Here is a 17,078-nt window from a genome sequence, read left to right on the forward strand (position 1 = left end):
TGTAATAACCGAAACCGGTCTTTCTGAGTATCAATAAATCTGTGGTTTTTGACAATTTCTTAGTCTTTTTCATTCAATATGAATAATTACCACAATATCAACTTCTCATCTACACAAAAAAGTAAAACTTTCCATGTCTCTCTGTCATCCGCCATCCTTTTGAGGTATCTGTTGTTGGCACATCTCGGATCCTTCTTCAGTTGATCCAAGTTATGTACTTCAGTCTTGGCCTTCCTCGCGCATTTCTTCTCTCAGTCATTCCCTCCATTACGCTTTTTGTTAGTCTCCCATGTCGAAGAATATGACCAACTAGTTGTGCTCTTCTCCTTTTTACTATATTTCTTTCAGAAGGTAACCTTTCCCTCCAACTCTTTAAAACACCTCTTCATTCGTTACCATCTCGCGTTAACTTATCCTAAGCATTCTTCTGTAGTACAATGTCTATAAAATTCGGAGAGTCTATGAAACCCCATTTGAGAAGAGATGCTTTGCATCTACCAAGCATAATACGGATGCGGTTTTATATCACCCAGGTTTTTCGGGGGAGGTCCAAACCTGGTCTGAAAGAATCTAGAAGTTCTATGGATCATTCAATCGATCTATCCGATCTATGCAAGTACTGCGAAATATATATATATATATATATATATATATATATATATATTATATATATATATATATATATATATATGCCTATTCGTACCTTAGACTCATTCTCGCACACAGGCAGTAATGCCTCTGCGAGAGTAAATATTTCTTAATATATATTTGTATATCTGCTGTCATTTCTGTGGTGCTAACATTGTCTTATTTTTATTGTAAAGTGTATTCTTATTTTATGATGTAGGCTACCACTGTAATTGCTTGTACGACTTATGAAATAAATAACTTTTTGAATTGAATTCTCTCCATATTAAGGTGCTCTGCCAGCTTCATTGTTGGCTTTCTGGAATTGAGATTCTTTTTGTAGCTAGGCTAGCTTTTGAACCAGGGTACTCGACTGTATTTGACCGCAATCATGTGTTGTATGCGTATAATTTTCAACGTAATTGCTAAGTCACACCTCCCGTTGATAGAATTTATAATAAATTCAATTTGATAGCTTTTCTGTAAAATCTAGCCTCTCTACACTAAATATATATTTGAACCCATGATTTACACAGATTAGGGATCCCTTTGCACAATGCATGTTCAGAATCAAAACAGCTGATTGTTGAAACTCGAAAAATATATTTACTTTCTAATTATTCAGGGCTACTGGTATTTACATGAAAATTAACAATCAAAGTACGCTTTTCAACATATATTTTTATTATACGTTTCAACTTGAAAGCCGTTTTCAAGCGTTAAATGGCTTCAAATTGAAACATTTTGTGAAAAAAATATAGGCCTTTATGTTGAGAATGGGGACCTTCTTTGATTGACCGAGCGAAGTGAGGTCTAAAGGTGCGTACAGATTTACGCGCCGCGAACATGAGCAATTAACTTTTAATCAGCTGATGCCAAGCTTTTTATATATGTATCTTACCGTTTCTATAAAAATACAGATATAATCAGCTGATTAAAAGTGAATTGCTCATGTTCGCGGCGCGTAAATCTGTACGCACCTTTAGATTCAAGTCGATGGTTTGGCATTTCTCTTAATGTTTAAATGTTTATATGTTGCGCATTTACGATGAAACGCGGTAATAGATTTTCATGAAATTTGACAGGTATGTTCCTTTTTAAATTGCGCGTCGACGTATATACAAGGTTTTTGGAAATTTTGCATTTTAAGGATATTACAAAAGGAAAAGGAGTCTCCTTTGAACGCCAATATTACCGTGAAAATCAGACTTTGTAATAATTTATAAATCAGCTGTCTAGTGGACTATAATACTAAACATTCGAATACATCGAACATCTTGAAAATGTATCTTTCCATCAACATTAGTACAGTTGACGATAATACTACGCGTTCAAAAACATCGAACATCTTGAAAATGTATCTTTCCATCAACGTTAGTAGACAGTTGACGATAATACTAAGCGTTCAAAAACATCGAACTTCTTGAAAATGTATCATTCCATCAACGTTGTAGACAGTTGCAGCCAGATCTGATAACAGCGCTCACACTCACATTCCGGGACCACACATCACGATACGATAGGACAGAAAGCTCTATGTTTATTTAGGATTTTTTAGACATTTTAAATTGATAAATTATATATTAATTTTTAAGAAAACATAATAGGTCAATATAACTTATTCAGCGCGAGGTCTACTGTTCACAGAACTACTAGTATTTAATTGAATGAAAAAGACTAAGAAATTGTCAAATTTCTCCTCTATTTTATTAAATTTTATTTAAATTCTATTTTAAAAAGAATATATTATAATATATCATTAGATTAGACCATTCATTGCATCTGTTCAGCGCATTGCCTATGCAATTTAAACGCGCATTGTCAAAAGCACATCAAATCATAGAAAAAATATAGCATAAGTAGATATCCCATGGTATAGGGCGTTTATGTCGTAGCTTTTACTGTTATCTCAAGCCGATAGTCCACGTAGCTCTTTCCCGTGAAGCTTTATGACGCTGGTAGTCTCTCATATTGTGCCGTTCATACACTCTTACCCGGTCAAAACAGTAAATATCGACAATAATCGACAGTAATCGGCTTGAGATAACAGTAAAAGTTGCGACATAAACTCCCTATACCATGGGATATCTACTTATGCTATTGTTTCTCTATGATAAAATCTACACTATCAGTAAAAAATGGATGGGTACCAGTTATCAGGAATAATAGCTATTCAACAAATGAATAGTTCCATAGTAATTTTGAAAATTTTCAATTAATTGATGAATGTTTTAATTCAGAGGCACCTGAAGAAGAATACGACCATCGCTCGCTGTTTGATCGACTGCAAGAGCAGAAACAGAAACGAGATTTCGAATATGAAGAGGCTCACAGATTGAGTAAGTTATATTGAGTACGTTATATTACAGTGTAAATGAAACAAAATGTTAATTACTAAGATATCTCATTCAAATGCTAATGAATTAATAATAATAATAATTATTATTATTATACGAAAATCCAAATTAATTGCTGTAAATCACCCCGAAAACTTTGCTACTACAAATATTGTATTGTAATAAATGAAGATCATCAAGCAGAGGCCACCTCGTTATCCGTCAGACCAGCTCTACAATGAGTTTGGTGTGATGGACATAAGACAGCTGTACTCCTTGGAAATAATTTGCAGACTACACAAAATCCGGAAAGCTTTCAACAAAGGAACCACAGCCATAACACAAGAAACAGAAACCTTCTTATTACGAACGTGGCTAGGAAAGCAATATATCAACGACACTTCAACCACCTAGCACTTCTTGAAAATGTATCTTTCCATCAACTTTAGTACAGTTGACGATAATACTACGCGTTCAAAAACATCGAACATCTTGAAAATGTATCTTTCCATCAACGTTAGTAGACAGTTGACGATAATACTACGCGTTCAAAAACATCGAACTTCTTGAAAATGTATCTTTCCATCAACGTTGTGGACAGTTGCAGCCGGACCTGATAACAGCGCTCACACTCATATTCCGGGACCACACATCACGATACGATAGGACAGAAAGCTCTATGTTTATTTAGGATTTTTTACACATTTTAAATTGATAAATTATGTATTAATTTTTAAGAAAACAACAGTAATTTTAATATAACTTTTTGAGCGCGAGGTCTACTGTTCACAGTACTACTAGTATTTAATTATTTTAAAAAGAATATATTATAATATATCATTAGATTAGACCATTCATTGCATCTGTTCAGCGCATTGCCAATGCAATTTAAACGCGCATTGTCAAAAGTACATAAAATCATAGAGAAAAATAGCATAAGTAGATATCCCATGGTATAGGGCGTTTATGTCGTAGCTTTTACTGTTATCTCAAGCCGATAGTCCACGTAGCTCTTTCCCGTGAAGCTTTATGACGCTGGTAGTCTCTCATATTGTGTCGTTCATACACTCTTACCCGGTCAAAACAGTAAATATCGACAGTAATCGGCTTTAGATAACAGTAAAAGTTGCGACATAAACGCACTATACCATGGGATATCTACTTACGCCATTGTTTCTCTATGATAAAATCTACACTATCAGTACACAGTGGATGGGTACCAGTTATCAGAAATAATAGCTATTCAGCAAATTAATAGTTCCATACTAATTTTGAAAATTTTCAATTAATTGATAAATGTTTTAATTCAGAGGCACCTGAAGAAGAATACGACCATCGCTCGCTGTTTGATCGACTGCAAGAGCAGAAACAGAAACGAGATTTCGAATATGAAGAGGCTCATAGATTGAGTAAGTAATATTGAGTACGTTATATTACAGTGTAAATGAAACAAAATGTTAATTACTAAGATATCGCATTCAAATGCTAATGAATTAGCCTAATAATTATTATTATACGAAAATCCAAATTAATTGCTGTAAATCACCCCGAAAACTTCTGCTACTACAAATATTGACAGCAGGGTAAACAGCTGGATGGAAATTCGATGAGCGCTACTATAACTTTTCAAAAATTCGTATAAAATGAGCGCTACTATCCAGAGATTGTCAGTTTGTGTAAGGGTAAGCATTCCTGTGCTCGCCGCCAACCTGTCTCCCCGACAACTAAGCTCCTCGCAATTTTGATCACAGGCGTCAGTAAATCCCCTGGAAAAAATATACCATTGCCGTCAACTAGTCGTCCCGACATCTAATCCCCTACTAGAACGAAGGAGCTTAGGCTGTCGGCGACAACCAAGCTCCACGACAGCTGATCCCCTAGTTGAACATTGAAACCAGCTTGAAGCGGGCGGGGAAGTAGTACAATCACAGACACTGTTTCACACATTCTATGAATTCGATTATTAGATGAAAAGCTTATTGATGTTGTCACTTCTATCACTGCAAACATAAAATGAAATGAACATATCAATGAGACAAACAGGCTCACTTCGCTCGCCTGCAAAAACCATTAAAACTGATCTCTCTAGTAAATAATATCACTCAAAAGGGTATTTTGAAATATAATTATTATTTAACGAAAATCCCAAACAAATACTGCAAATCACCCCGAAGACCTCTGCTACTGCAGACATTGACAACAGGGTTAACAGCTAGATGGAAATTCGATGAGAACTACTATCCAAAAATTAGTTGCCAGCCCGGGAATCGAACCCGGTACCTCCCAATTGCTAGTCAGGAATGCTTACCCTTACACCAAACTGACAATCTCTGGATAGCAGCGCTCATTTCATACGAAGCCACGAAGATGGTAACTGGTTGGCCGCTGTGGCTTCATATAAAATGAGCGCTGCTATCCAGAGATTGTCAGTTTGGTGTAAGGGTAAGCATTCCTGACTAGCAATTGGGAGGTACCGGGTTCGATTCCCGGGCTGGCAACTAATTTTTGGATAGTAGTTCTCATCGAATTTCCATCTAGCTGTTAACACTGTTGTCAATGTCTGCAGTAGCAGAGGTCTTCGGGGTGATTTGCAGCATTTATTTGGGATTTCCGTTACATAATAATTATATATTAATTAGCATTTGAATAAATGCATTCTCTATTTAATTCCATCTATTTTGAAAAACCCTTGCTTTACTCGCTTGTTGTTTTGAAATGTAGCTCTTGGATAAGAACATACCAAAGCTGAACCTCATTATGAAGTTGGAACTATTGGAACTTGAAAAATGTGATATTAATCATCAAAAAGCAATGAATAACTGGGAAAACCAGGCGTGATTTGAGGAAATCCATAGAGTAAGTGCATGAAATATATATGTCAGTTTACTCTCGCAAAACTCCGGCACTCAGAGCTTGCGAGGAGCTTGGTTGTCGAGTTCGGTGAAAACAACCAAGCTGCTTGCACGCTAGCGTCAACTAGTCTCCCCGACAGCAGATCCCCTACTGGTTCAGAGGGGATTAGTTATCGGGACCGTAGACGAAAACCAAGCTCCCCGAAAGCTCACGACAACCAAGCTCCACGTCGACTAAGCTCCTCTCTCAGGAGCTCAGTTGACGCCGTCAACGAATCCCCTCGAAAGTGGTTTTAAAAGGATCTCTACTGACGGGGAGCTTCGTTGGCGCGTTCCCCATTCCTGACTAGCAATTAGGAGGTACTGGGCTCGATTCCCGGGCTGACAAATAACTTCTGAATAGTTCATCGAACTTCCATCTAGCTGTTTACCATGTTGTCAATATTTGCAGTAACAGATGTCTTCGGGGTGATTTACAGCATTTAATTTGGATTTTTGTTTGATAATAATTATTGAAACAAAATGTTAATGGGTGATAATTTGAATTTTTACTTGAAGTGGTCACTGGATCTCTGTCATCTGAACAGTTGTATGTTGAATTACGTGTTTTATTTTTGAGTTTTATGATGTCATCGATCCCACAAGTGTGGGGTATTGGATGGAGCAGAAGGTATTAAAGTAAACTTGAATATTCATTTCTGCTCTCCCCTGGTTAAAAAGTTTATCCTCTTCTTCATTCTCATCTCTGTGTCCTCCCATATCTCTATTCTCATCTTATCTTTATGATATTTTTTTACTGTTTTGTTATCAATGTGTTTGACTGGTCATTAGAGTTCATACCATCAGATTTAAATATCCTTTTTTTATTCATTCTTTCTCTTATCCTAGCCCCTTTCTTTCTTTTCTCCCACTTCCCCTTTCTTGTTCTTAACGGCTTGTACATGGTGGGGCAGAGCCAGTTGACGAGTTTTGAAGGGTTATAAGTAATGAACCGTTTAACTTCAAAAAATCTCTAATGGGTTCAATACAGTTTGAAATAAATGTTCTTATTGTTAATTTTTGAAAATTATATCAGTTGAATGACGGCCATCAGCTGCAAACAGCACTGATGTACCGTATTTTTGAAGTTTTAAAACGCATTTTGACACTGCGATTGGTAAGGTCTGGATCTCCTCTCTGATTCGCTCTTTTAGTTCTTCCAAGGTGTGTGGGCGATGTTAGAAAACTCTATTTTTGAGGTAACCCCATAGAAAAAAATTGCATGCTTAAATCGGGTGAGCGTGCCGGCCACCTCAAGTCCACCCTTAGTGAGATAAGCAGCCCTGGGGGTGGGAACATTTGTCTCAACACTTTCATTGAAATGCGCCCTGTCTGGGCTGTAGCTTCATCCTGGCTAAAACCATATTTCTCACAAGTCATGCTCCTCAGCAAGTTCTTCCAATTTAGGGCGCAGAAACGTTTGTGACATTGTCACAACGCTGGTAGGTGATATTGACGGTGATGTTGCCATTCTCAAAGAACTTGGCCAGCACGCTCAAACATATGCGATCTTTTTCTATGGGAGGTCAAGGATAGCAACACCATTGTTAAACAAATGTTCGTGCATTATAACTGGTGGATGTGTTTGGTTTGGTTTGCAGAGAACATGATCAAAGGCCTTGATGACGACGAGGTGGAATTCCTGGAGCTGGTCGATCGTAGCAAACTGGAGGAGGAACGCAAGCAGAGGGGGGAGGAGCAGCGTGAGTTGGCCTCCTTTCGCAGTGCGCGCGCAACTCTCTCCCTCCACACCCCCGCCACCATCCTCAACATCCCCAAGCCCCCCACCCCGGCCAACAACCGCAACAGGTCAGTGCCACTGGCTGGCCACTAACGATAGGGCATGCATGATGAACAAGTGTGGCCAACCTCCAGGGCCGGTTTTCGAGCTCGGGACTTAGCGAAGTTCTAGACTTTAAACAGCTGGAGTCAGAAAATTGGCTTTCTGAAACGAGCGTATAGTCGAGTCAATATAGACATAAAAAAGGGGGTGTGCTTGCAATATATATTGTAGTTCTGATTTTCTTATATATTTTTTGGATACATGAGAGAAGTCCAGAACCAATTTCTTCATGCAAAATTTCCTTGTGCTAGATACAGAGTGGCCCATAAACCTCGTATTTTCGGTTCATTTTCCAGTTTTTAGCTATTTCCGCTAAATCCGTTGGTCGGACGGAAAAATTTGTTGTAGCCTTTTTTTAGATTACAAAATTTTGAATAAAATGAGATCATTCGGAACTCTCTATCTCTAATGAGTACTGAGTTATAATTTTCAAAAATGAGTGAAATGTAAAGAAAAAATCAATTTTAATGAATTTTAGTTTTTGATCAACAATATCTTCCGATTGTCACCATTTAGATGTATATGTATAATTTAAAATCCCTCTGGGTGTATTTTTGTGCTCTACAATCTGAGATCAAGTAGAGCGCTCTATCTCATATAGATTTCCAGATGCACCTGACAACAATGCTACTTGTTTTGTGAAAAACACCTAATTCTCAGCTTCAATCATCATCATCACCAACTAAATTGTCGTCACATTGTTATTTCGCACAATGATATAAGTTCATGAGATTATGTTCTATGAGAATCACCCGTTAGATGCACTTCATTCCAGTATTTTCTAGTAGAGAGGCGCGCTTAAGGACACCTCAAGAATCAAAATTTCATAACTTTTCACACAATGCTCAGACCTCATCGTAGTCTACTACACTTCGTTCTTTTCAGCTCATCAAGGCGGTTCAAAATCATGCATTATTGGTGAAATCCCATCGAAAAATGGAAAATTTATTGTTGAGTGCACTCAAGCCCATATTCTTAAAAATTGCCAATTTCTATATTCATGAAAAGAATGAAGTGTAGTACGATGAGATCCGAGCATTGTGTCAAAAGTTATGAGTTTTTGCAATTTTGATCCTTGAGGTGTCCTTATGCGCCCCTCTCCTATAGGAAATACTGAAATAAAGTTCATCTAACTGTTGATTCTCATAGAACATAATCTCATGAACTTGAATTATTGTGCGAAATATCAATATGACGACAATTTAGTTGGTGATGATGATTGAAGCTAAAAATTAAGTGTTTTTTCACAATACAAGGAGCATTGTTGTCTCGTGTACCTGGAAATCTATATGAGGTAGAGCGCTCTACCTGATGTCACATTGTAGAGCACAAAAATACGCCCAGATGGATTTTGAATTATACATCTAAATGGTAACAATCCGAAGATATTGTTGATCAAAAATTAAAATTCATCAAAATTGAATTTTTATTTAAAATTCTATTCAGAATTTTTTAATCTAAAAGAAGGTGAGAGAAAATTTTTCTGTCCGATCAACGGATTTGGCGGAAATAGCTGAAAAATTGAAAATAAACCGAAAATACGAGGTTTTTGGGCCACTCTGTATCTAGCACAAGGAAATTTTGCAGGAAGAAATTGGTTCTGGACTTCTCTCATGTATCCAAATAATATATAAAAAAATCAGAACTACAATATATATTGCAAGCACCAATGTATAGCCTATAGTGACTGGACTAGTAGTCACTTTTATGATAATTTTAATTTTCTCATTTCTATAATATTGGAAACGTTTTACTTGACGAGATGAAGCATTCCTAAATAATTCAAAATAACGGAAACTTTACAATATTTTCTCTTTATTTTATTTTGTGTTCAATTTTCTAGTTTTTCGAATTTAAATTTAAACGTGAACTGCGACTACGCCCCGTTTCGAAGCCAATTTTCTGACTCCAGCTGTTTAAAGTCTAAAACTTAGCTAAATTCCGAGCTTAACCGGTCCTTAGATGGTTATGGAACGTTTTATAATTGTTTGAAATTTTCTAAAATCGCTTTCAATTTGGTGAATTGAATAACTTTGTCAAAAAATGAATTTCAAAAATTTTGTTTCATTCAATCAACAATACCATGAAGAATTTATCCTCTTACCGAATTCAAAATGATTTAAACTTTAGGCGCTCATATCTCAAGAAGTAATGATCAGAAAAAAATGTTTTCAAATATTTTGATAGCTTAATAGTATACTAATCGGAAAACTTTGAAAAATATCACCAATAGACAGTTTTTTTTTTTACCTTTGCACATCCTTAAGGCCCGCCGCAAAGTAGACCCACACTAATCCACGAAAAGCAACCCACGCCGTGGGATGTTTTGTAATCCATTGCTATAGAATTATTCATAATCAATCAGCTGACAAGTGGATTATTCATTGCATGTATTACACAGATGTCTAGAGAAATATAAATATAAATGTCCCTCGGTGTGGGTCACTTTTCGTGGATTAATGTGGATCTACTTTGCGGCGGGCCTTAATCATACTGATTAACTTTCTGAACCAAATATCACTTACTGAAATAATTTTCTAAAATTAAAGTAAAGAATATTCATTTTATTCAGAACAGTGCTTCCATTCAGAAGGTCTCATATGAAATATCTCCCTGAGAATTGATGACCAAACGTAAAAACTGAGATTTTCTCCTCAGATAAGCATTGCTAGCAAATTCCCAACCTTGCAATCCACATCTCATAACGGATTCTCTCAAGGTTATATATCATCCTACTCACTTTATTGGGTATTAAATCTTTAATGTAATGCAATAATTATTGTCTGTTCTAGTAGTTACACTTCGCAGACGAAACTGTTGGCGGGTGCTGTGGTTAAGAAGAGACCGACAACAGCTGACGAACAAAAGTCATCATCGCCACCATCACCACATCAGTCTCATCCCCTCCACCCACCAAGAAAGCCAAAACTGATGACACTGGTACGCTCTAGCACCTATAGTGAGGTCCTCGTTATAATGGCAGTGTTTGATTAACATTGGTGCTGCTATCCTTTTTCTATCATTCCACAAAACAGTTTAGCACCATCCTTTTCTAGCTCCGCAACGTTGCCAGATCGTTTTATAACAATGTAGTAATATAATAAACTAACAAATAATGATAATTTATTTATCAATCATTGAAAAATACATTTTCTTGACCAATAAAATATAATTGATTATTTGAAACAAAAATGAACAGTTACTGTTACATCAGATATACCGGTATCAGCTATCCTCTATAAAAGGCAGTGGCAAGGCAGAGAATCGGCAATGCTGTTCTTCTATCTTTCTCCGCTGCCTTTATAACGTGGACCCACTATAATTCTAACTAAAACTTATTTAACTAAACTTATTCAAACTTCTAACTAAACTTAATCAAGCATTTATTTTTATAATATTTTTAGAATTCACTCCCTGAGAAACAACTCTGATATTCATATTAAATCAATCGATGTATTTTCTTGAAATACAATATTCAAATAGATGCAGTATTTATAACTTAATTTGCATAACTATAACTTCATACCATTGATAATGTTATAAGAATTGTATACTCGAGCATGGAATGAATAATAAATGGAAATTTTATATAGGCAAACATTGACTCTTTGTAAGCTTGAGTTGAGGAGCAGTGCAGCTGGGGCACATGACCTATAAATTCATTAGATTTTATTATTTATTAGTAGCAGCCAACAGTTCTAATTCATCTGCCGACCTAATCCTATACTATTGAACCACCAATTTCTGTTTATATGTTTAGATGTTTGGATGTTTAGATGTTTGTATTTCACCGGATCTCGAAAACGGCTCTAACGATTCTCACGAAATTCAGAACATAGTAGGTTTATAATATAAAAAATTGAATGCACTAGGTCTCATCCCTGGGAAAACTCGCTGAAAGACATTAAAAGGATAATTATTATTCATCCTTGGAAAAACAGCTGATAATAATTATTTCGTCGTCTGTTGATGATGGAAGTGAGTGAGCGAGTTCATGTGTGCGGGACTGTGTCAAAATTATGAGTCAGCTGTTGAACTTTTGTAATCATTCAATCAGGTACTTAGTGCCGGTTGCAAAAAAGCTGGGTTATTTTCAATCCCAATTAATTCCAGTAGATCCATCTTCTTGAAATGGTCTTCTCTGATTTGGTTCACGTGAAATTAATCATGATTAAAATTTAGCCGGCTTTTGTGCAACCGGGCATCGTGAAGGAAATTTTTGCATTCCTCTGGGAATTAATCTCAATTTACTGTGATTAGATAGAACATTTCTGTATGAACTATGAATTTTATTATAATTTCTTCTTTCGTAATAAATTTTGTATTCCAGAGCAAAGCTCGGTCCCCGATATTTGATCATAACATGCTTACAACATAAAAATCCAATGAATCATTAAATCTAATGAATTTATAGGTTATGTGCTCTAGCTGCCAGCGAACACTAACCACGCAACTAGAGTCATCACTAAGGAATTGCACTTCAATGCATGTTATTAAAAAAACAAAAGAGAATTCAAAGGTTTTTGATGATTATGTATTACATCAATTGAAGGAAAGAATTAAGATAAGAACTGATAAAAGAATCAATAATTATAAAGAATGGTGAAGTCAGTTTAAATCATAAGAACTTGAGAAGAGCAAGATTAAAGTGTGAATAGCTTTTTTCGAGCACGAGATGAAAATATAAAAGGAGGGCAAGTGTATAAGGTTCTGCAATTGAGACGAAATTGCTCTTTTGTGTGAGTTGGAGAACCAAATATTATCAACTCACTTTAGAAGTAATTAAGCCAGGTATACCTGCACAGTTTAACATGTTTGTTATACCTTGCAGCCCTCTGCACACAGGGACATAAGTGGCGTCCACTACACCTAGCTATTAGTGGTGGCTACTAAATTCCTGTATACTGTCCATCTAAAGGTGCGTACAGATATACGCGCCGCGAACATGAGCAATTCACTTCTAATCAGCTGACTATATCTGTATTTTTACAGAAACGGTATAAGATATAGATATAAAAAGCTTGGCATCAGCTGATTAAAAGTGAATTGCTCATGTTCGCGGCGCGTAAATCTGTACGCACCTTTAGAAAGACAATGCCAATGAAGAGGCTACTATGTCCTTGTGTGTTGGTGTTTGGCACTAATGGCAGATTTTGTTCTAAATAATAACTCACATTCGGTTATTTATTTTAAATGCATAGAATTTCCCTAGAATTTATATTCTTAGAAATTGAGTAGGTCATTTGATGACGTGATAGAATGTATGAAAACACATTTTTAATAAACGTAATCTAGAAAATGAATTACTTAAACACTACATAAATGGAAATGACAATAATTCACAACTTATAAGCAGGATCATACAAAGTCCTACTGCACAAAGAATCTGTAATTTTCTTCTAAACAGCCCTCTCAGAAAAATATATAGTTCTCGGCCCAATTTTCTTGACGTTATAAAATTTACTGACGTTAAATATGAGGTTTCTATAATGTAAATTACTAATACAGAATGGCGCACGAAATGATCCAACATTTAGTTTTGTTATAGAATGTTTATTGTGAAAGCAATACAGAAAAATAACATGTTGAATGTGGCTACCTTCTTATCTGATAACTGCTTCAACACGAACGCCTATGTTATTGGTGACTCAGCGACACATATCCTCTGTTATCTCGTTAAAGCCTCAATGATTAGCACTCGCAGATCCATCAGTGTGTTAGCATGTTTAGTGAAGATCTTCTTCAGAAATCCCCATAGAAAATACTCGCTGGGATTCAAAATGAGCACGAAACCGTCTTTTTGTAAGCACCACACTTTTTGTTTTATTGGAAAACAACACAGTCTTTATTCGTTGTTCAACAAACAGTTTTCCTTTGTCGGCCATGTTAGAACGACTGAAGGAAGGAATCATTTTTGGTCACGACAAAACAACTTTCCATGTAGTGCTGTCACGTCTGCCATCCTAAAACATGAAAAGTTAATGACGAACTAAGGCCCGCCGCAAAGTGGACCTACGTTGATCCACGAAAAGCAACCCACGCCTGGGATGTTTTGTAAACCATTGCTATAGAATTATTCATAATCAATCAGCTGACAAGTGGATTATTCATTGCATGAATTACACAGATGTCTAGAGAAACCCAGCAATGGTTTACAAAACATCCCACGGCGTGGGTTGCTTTTCGTGGATTAGCATGGGTCTACTTAGCTGCGGGCCTAAATGTTGGATCATATCGTGCGCCACTTGTAGTTTGACGGGACCTATAAGTAAACGACCTTATATCCATGTATTTATACATTTTTATTTAATATTTATTATGACTGTAACGCTGGAGCCGAGGCCACAATAACCTAGTTACACTGTACTATCTTCATGAAGTAACTGTATTGAATACTTGTTGATTATCATTGGGTTTTTTTTAGATAAATCAGCTGACGTGAGCCAGAACCCGCCGGTTGACTCTACTCGCGCAGATGCCGTAAGCCAGAACCCTCCGCTTGACACTACTCGCGCTCCCACGGCTACCGGCCTGCGCTGCATAGGCATTCTACCAGGCATCTCGTACAGCGAGTCGAGTAGTGACAGCGCCAGTTCTGACACGGACGACGAAGCGTGCGAAGACAGCGGCTGTCAGTCGGGCCACCAACACGTCGACATGATCGGTCGCAAGCTGTTCTTGAAGCAGAAGGTCGTCTCCGAGTCAGAGTGATGTGCTAACAAATAGAGTGTGATGGAGCAAATCTTGCCAGCACGGCATCCGACTGGTGATTTAACATCTCAGTCCTATAAAAAATGAATAATTTATTTTGCTTTAAAATAAAAGATCCAAACATGCCAGTACAGAATTCCGTTCTGTAGAACTTTTTCAGTTCTGAATTCAGCATTTGGGAGCCCGTTTTAACGGAGACTCAACGAAAAAGTATAAGAAATGGATGAATATAAAGATGAGGTTTGGCTAATCCCTGTTTCTCCACATTCTTTCCAACCACTTGTTCCGGACGCTTTAAGAAAGGCCTTCGGATTTAAAAAGGCCTTTGAGAAAGGCTTACGGTTGCGTGTAAAGCCGTCTGGCTTCAATCGACCAAACTGAACTTTTTACTTTGTTGAAGTCTGAACACTGTGTTCCCCGTAAATATTAAAAAAAACTTTTTGATGAGGAATGCATTATTCACTCCTAAGGAGGAGCTTCGCCAGCCTCTCAGCTCTATCATATTATATTTTAAGGTTTATTAAAATAAAAGTGAGATGAGATATGGACAATGACTTTATCCTGTATCCCATCAGCTTCGTCCACGAATCTAGGGATTACACCAGTGTGCGTGTTTTCTTCCCAAACCCAAATTGTTTGCAAAAAAATTTCACTCAAGATGGTGAATGGTTTTCCTGATCCTGACTGTCCATAAGCCAACAAACTTCAGCTGTATCCAGACCAGATGAATTTATTTTCAAATCAACGCAGTAAGAAGTAGCGCAGACTTCTTAAAAGTTTTGGAAACTTCAGAAGTTTAAAAGTCCTAAAAAATATTTATAAATCTTACCCGGGTTGACTGTAGTGTGGTCATTTGAAGTAATTGTAACATTAGATAAACCGGTTTTTGTTATGCTTTGCTTTATGGTTTCAAAGCTGCTATAGTGTTAACATATTATTATAATTTAGCAATGAAGTTCATCGATATAAACACTATGCTTTGCCTGATTCATCACAATGTATATGTACAGTAGATTTAAGTTCAATGTAATGGATTGTTCTGAATGGTGAAGTGAGAAATTGTAAAAAAATATAAACAGTTTTGTCGTTGAACGGTTTTTATTATTTTTAATGTATGTTGATATTAAATTCTCATCCGCCACTATACTTCGCAACTTGGGTCACTGCCGTGTCTCGGATGATACATTGTCTGCCCGGCTACTTAAAAGCAGTCTTCAAGTCATGTCAGAGGCCCTCAAATTAATGGTGCTATTTGAAAACAGTGTAAAGTCAGGTGAATTATGAGCTCAATTTACTGGTAGGCAGGAATAGCATGAGCTGTGAGATGCGCGAGAGGAGAGATAAAGGAGTGAGAGTGGGGAGGCCGCTCGAAACTAAGAGAGGGGAGGTGGCTGGAGCTTGTTTTAAACGGAGCGATGTGCACCGTACGGAGGTCAAGTTGTGACTGAGTCAAATACTTCCCCCACCACTAAAATTCTCTCTCGGGCTACTGCGCATCTTGAACTTAGAGTTCATGCTATTCCTGACGGGCTGTACTTTGGTATTTACTGCAATAGATTTATCACAAAGCTATTCATAGTTTTCCTTTATTTGATGATGGTCTGAAAGCCAAAACTTGTTTTTCAGTCTCCTTCTGTCATTAATAGGACTCCTTCCTATTATTATTTTGATGACAAAATTCTACCTTATATCTTCTGTTGATTATCTCTTAAATACAAAATCAGTGAAATTCGACTGAGTCATTGTCAATATTGTAGAACCGTTCCATGATTGAATAAAAACACAAATATGTTGTGTTTTCATTCAAAATCAGTGAAGACAACTATACTGTTTTACTTTGTTATAGTTTACCTATTACATGTTTCACTGTACTGTATGTCTTTTTCAATAAAGGCTTTTTTATCCAATTAGAGGAATCAAATGAGCAATTCTTAGGCCCAGCTGCACAAGAGCCGATTAAATTTTTACCGAGATTAATTTCACGAGAATCAATCAAAGAAGGTCTTTTTGATCAGAAGGCTTCTCTGATTGGTTCTCTTGGAATTAATCACGATTAAAATTTAACCGGCACTTGAAGTGTTGTACAACATTGAGCACCTCTCAATGTGAATATCTGAAAGCAGGAACTTACATTCTTCATACCTGTTTCAATCATATAAATGTCACTAATAAACTAATCTATCAATGAATTTTTATCTCCTCAATTACACTTCTCATTATTAAATCCGAATTCATGTTATAAGACTGACTCACATTCTCAATGACAATTCCTCAGCCTCTTGAGAGGACAGATGCAGCAAGTATTTAGTATTTTAGGTTCATAATGTGATCACCAGACCACAAGGACATGCGAAAAATGAAAAAAAGCAAGAAAGCTAATACTTAATAGCTAGTCACAACAGAAAGTCAAAAATACGAACTCACCAACATCCAACATCAAGAACTCACTGATGGAATACAATGGGTTCTCCACCAGCAATCCCCTCAGCGCGCCCTGGAATCGCCTGGTCGACAGGTCTATTGCCGCTATTGGTAGCTTGTTGAAAAGTCTCACAGACAGGTGGGCAAGGCCAGTTCGCGTCCTGCTCAGCCTCTGGTACGGTACGTCCAATCTATGGCTAACCCTTGTATTGTAGGCAAGAAAACTCTGCCTGGTGGCAAGATCATTCA

The 17,078-nt window shown here is 36.8% G+C and overlaps 2 protein-coding genes across 3 annotated transcripts in view; both read left to right on the top strand.

The window, feature by feature from the left end:
• Positions 1 to 15,500, top strand: part of LOC111062523 (PSME3-interacting protein) — a 24,197-nt gene extending 8,697 nt beyond the window's left edge. The window contains exons 3-6 of one of the 2 annotated variants that reach the window (XM_039428122.1): positions 2,868 to 2,966; positions 7,456 to 7,663; positions 10,490 to 10,637; positions 14,122 to 15,500. In XM_039428122.1, the coding sequence (XP_039284056.1) occupies positions 2,868 to 2,966; positions 7,456 to 7,663; positions 10,490 to 10,637; positions 14,122 to 14,139 (473 nt within the window). In that variant the 3' untranslated portion in view covers positions 14,140 to 15,500. The remainder of the gene's footprint in view (positions 1 to 2,867; positions 2,967 to 7,455; positions 7,664 to 10,489; positions 10,638 to 14,121) is intronic. The other variant, XM_039428129.1, reaches the window with a different exon arrangement.
• Positions 15,493 to 17,078, top strand: LOC120351319. Its single transcript, XM_039428143.1, has 2 exons — positions 15,493 to 15,660; positions 16,833 to 17,078. The coding sequence occupies exons 1-2, from the start codon at positions 15,519 to 15,521 to the stop codon at positions 17,042 to 17,044; spliced, it is 354 nt and encodes a 117-aa protein (XP_039284077.1). The 5' UTR covers positions 15,493 to 15,518; the 3' UTR covers positions 17,045 to 17,078.

The sequence above is a fragment of the Nilaparvata lugens genome, chromosome 1 (assembly GCF_014356525.2).
Source record: "Nilaparvata lugens isolate BPH chromosome 1, ASM1435652v1, whole genome shotgun sequence".
NCBI classification, from domain to species: Eukaryota; Metazoa; Arthropoda; class Insecta; order Hemiptera; family Delphacidae; genus Nilaparvata; species Nilaparvata lugens.

Coding starts and splice junctions, on each gene's coding strand:
- LOC120351319 (XM_039428143.1), top strand. CDS start 15,519: ATGTATGTTGATATTAAATTCTCATCCGCCACTATACTTCGCAACTTG. Junction 15,661..16,832: donor CCTCAAATTAATGGTGCTAT/TTGAAAACAGTG, acceptor ATACGAACTCAC/CAACATCCAACATCAAGAAC.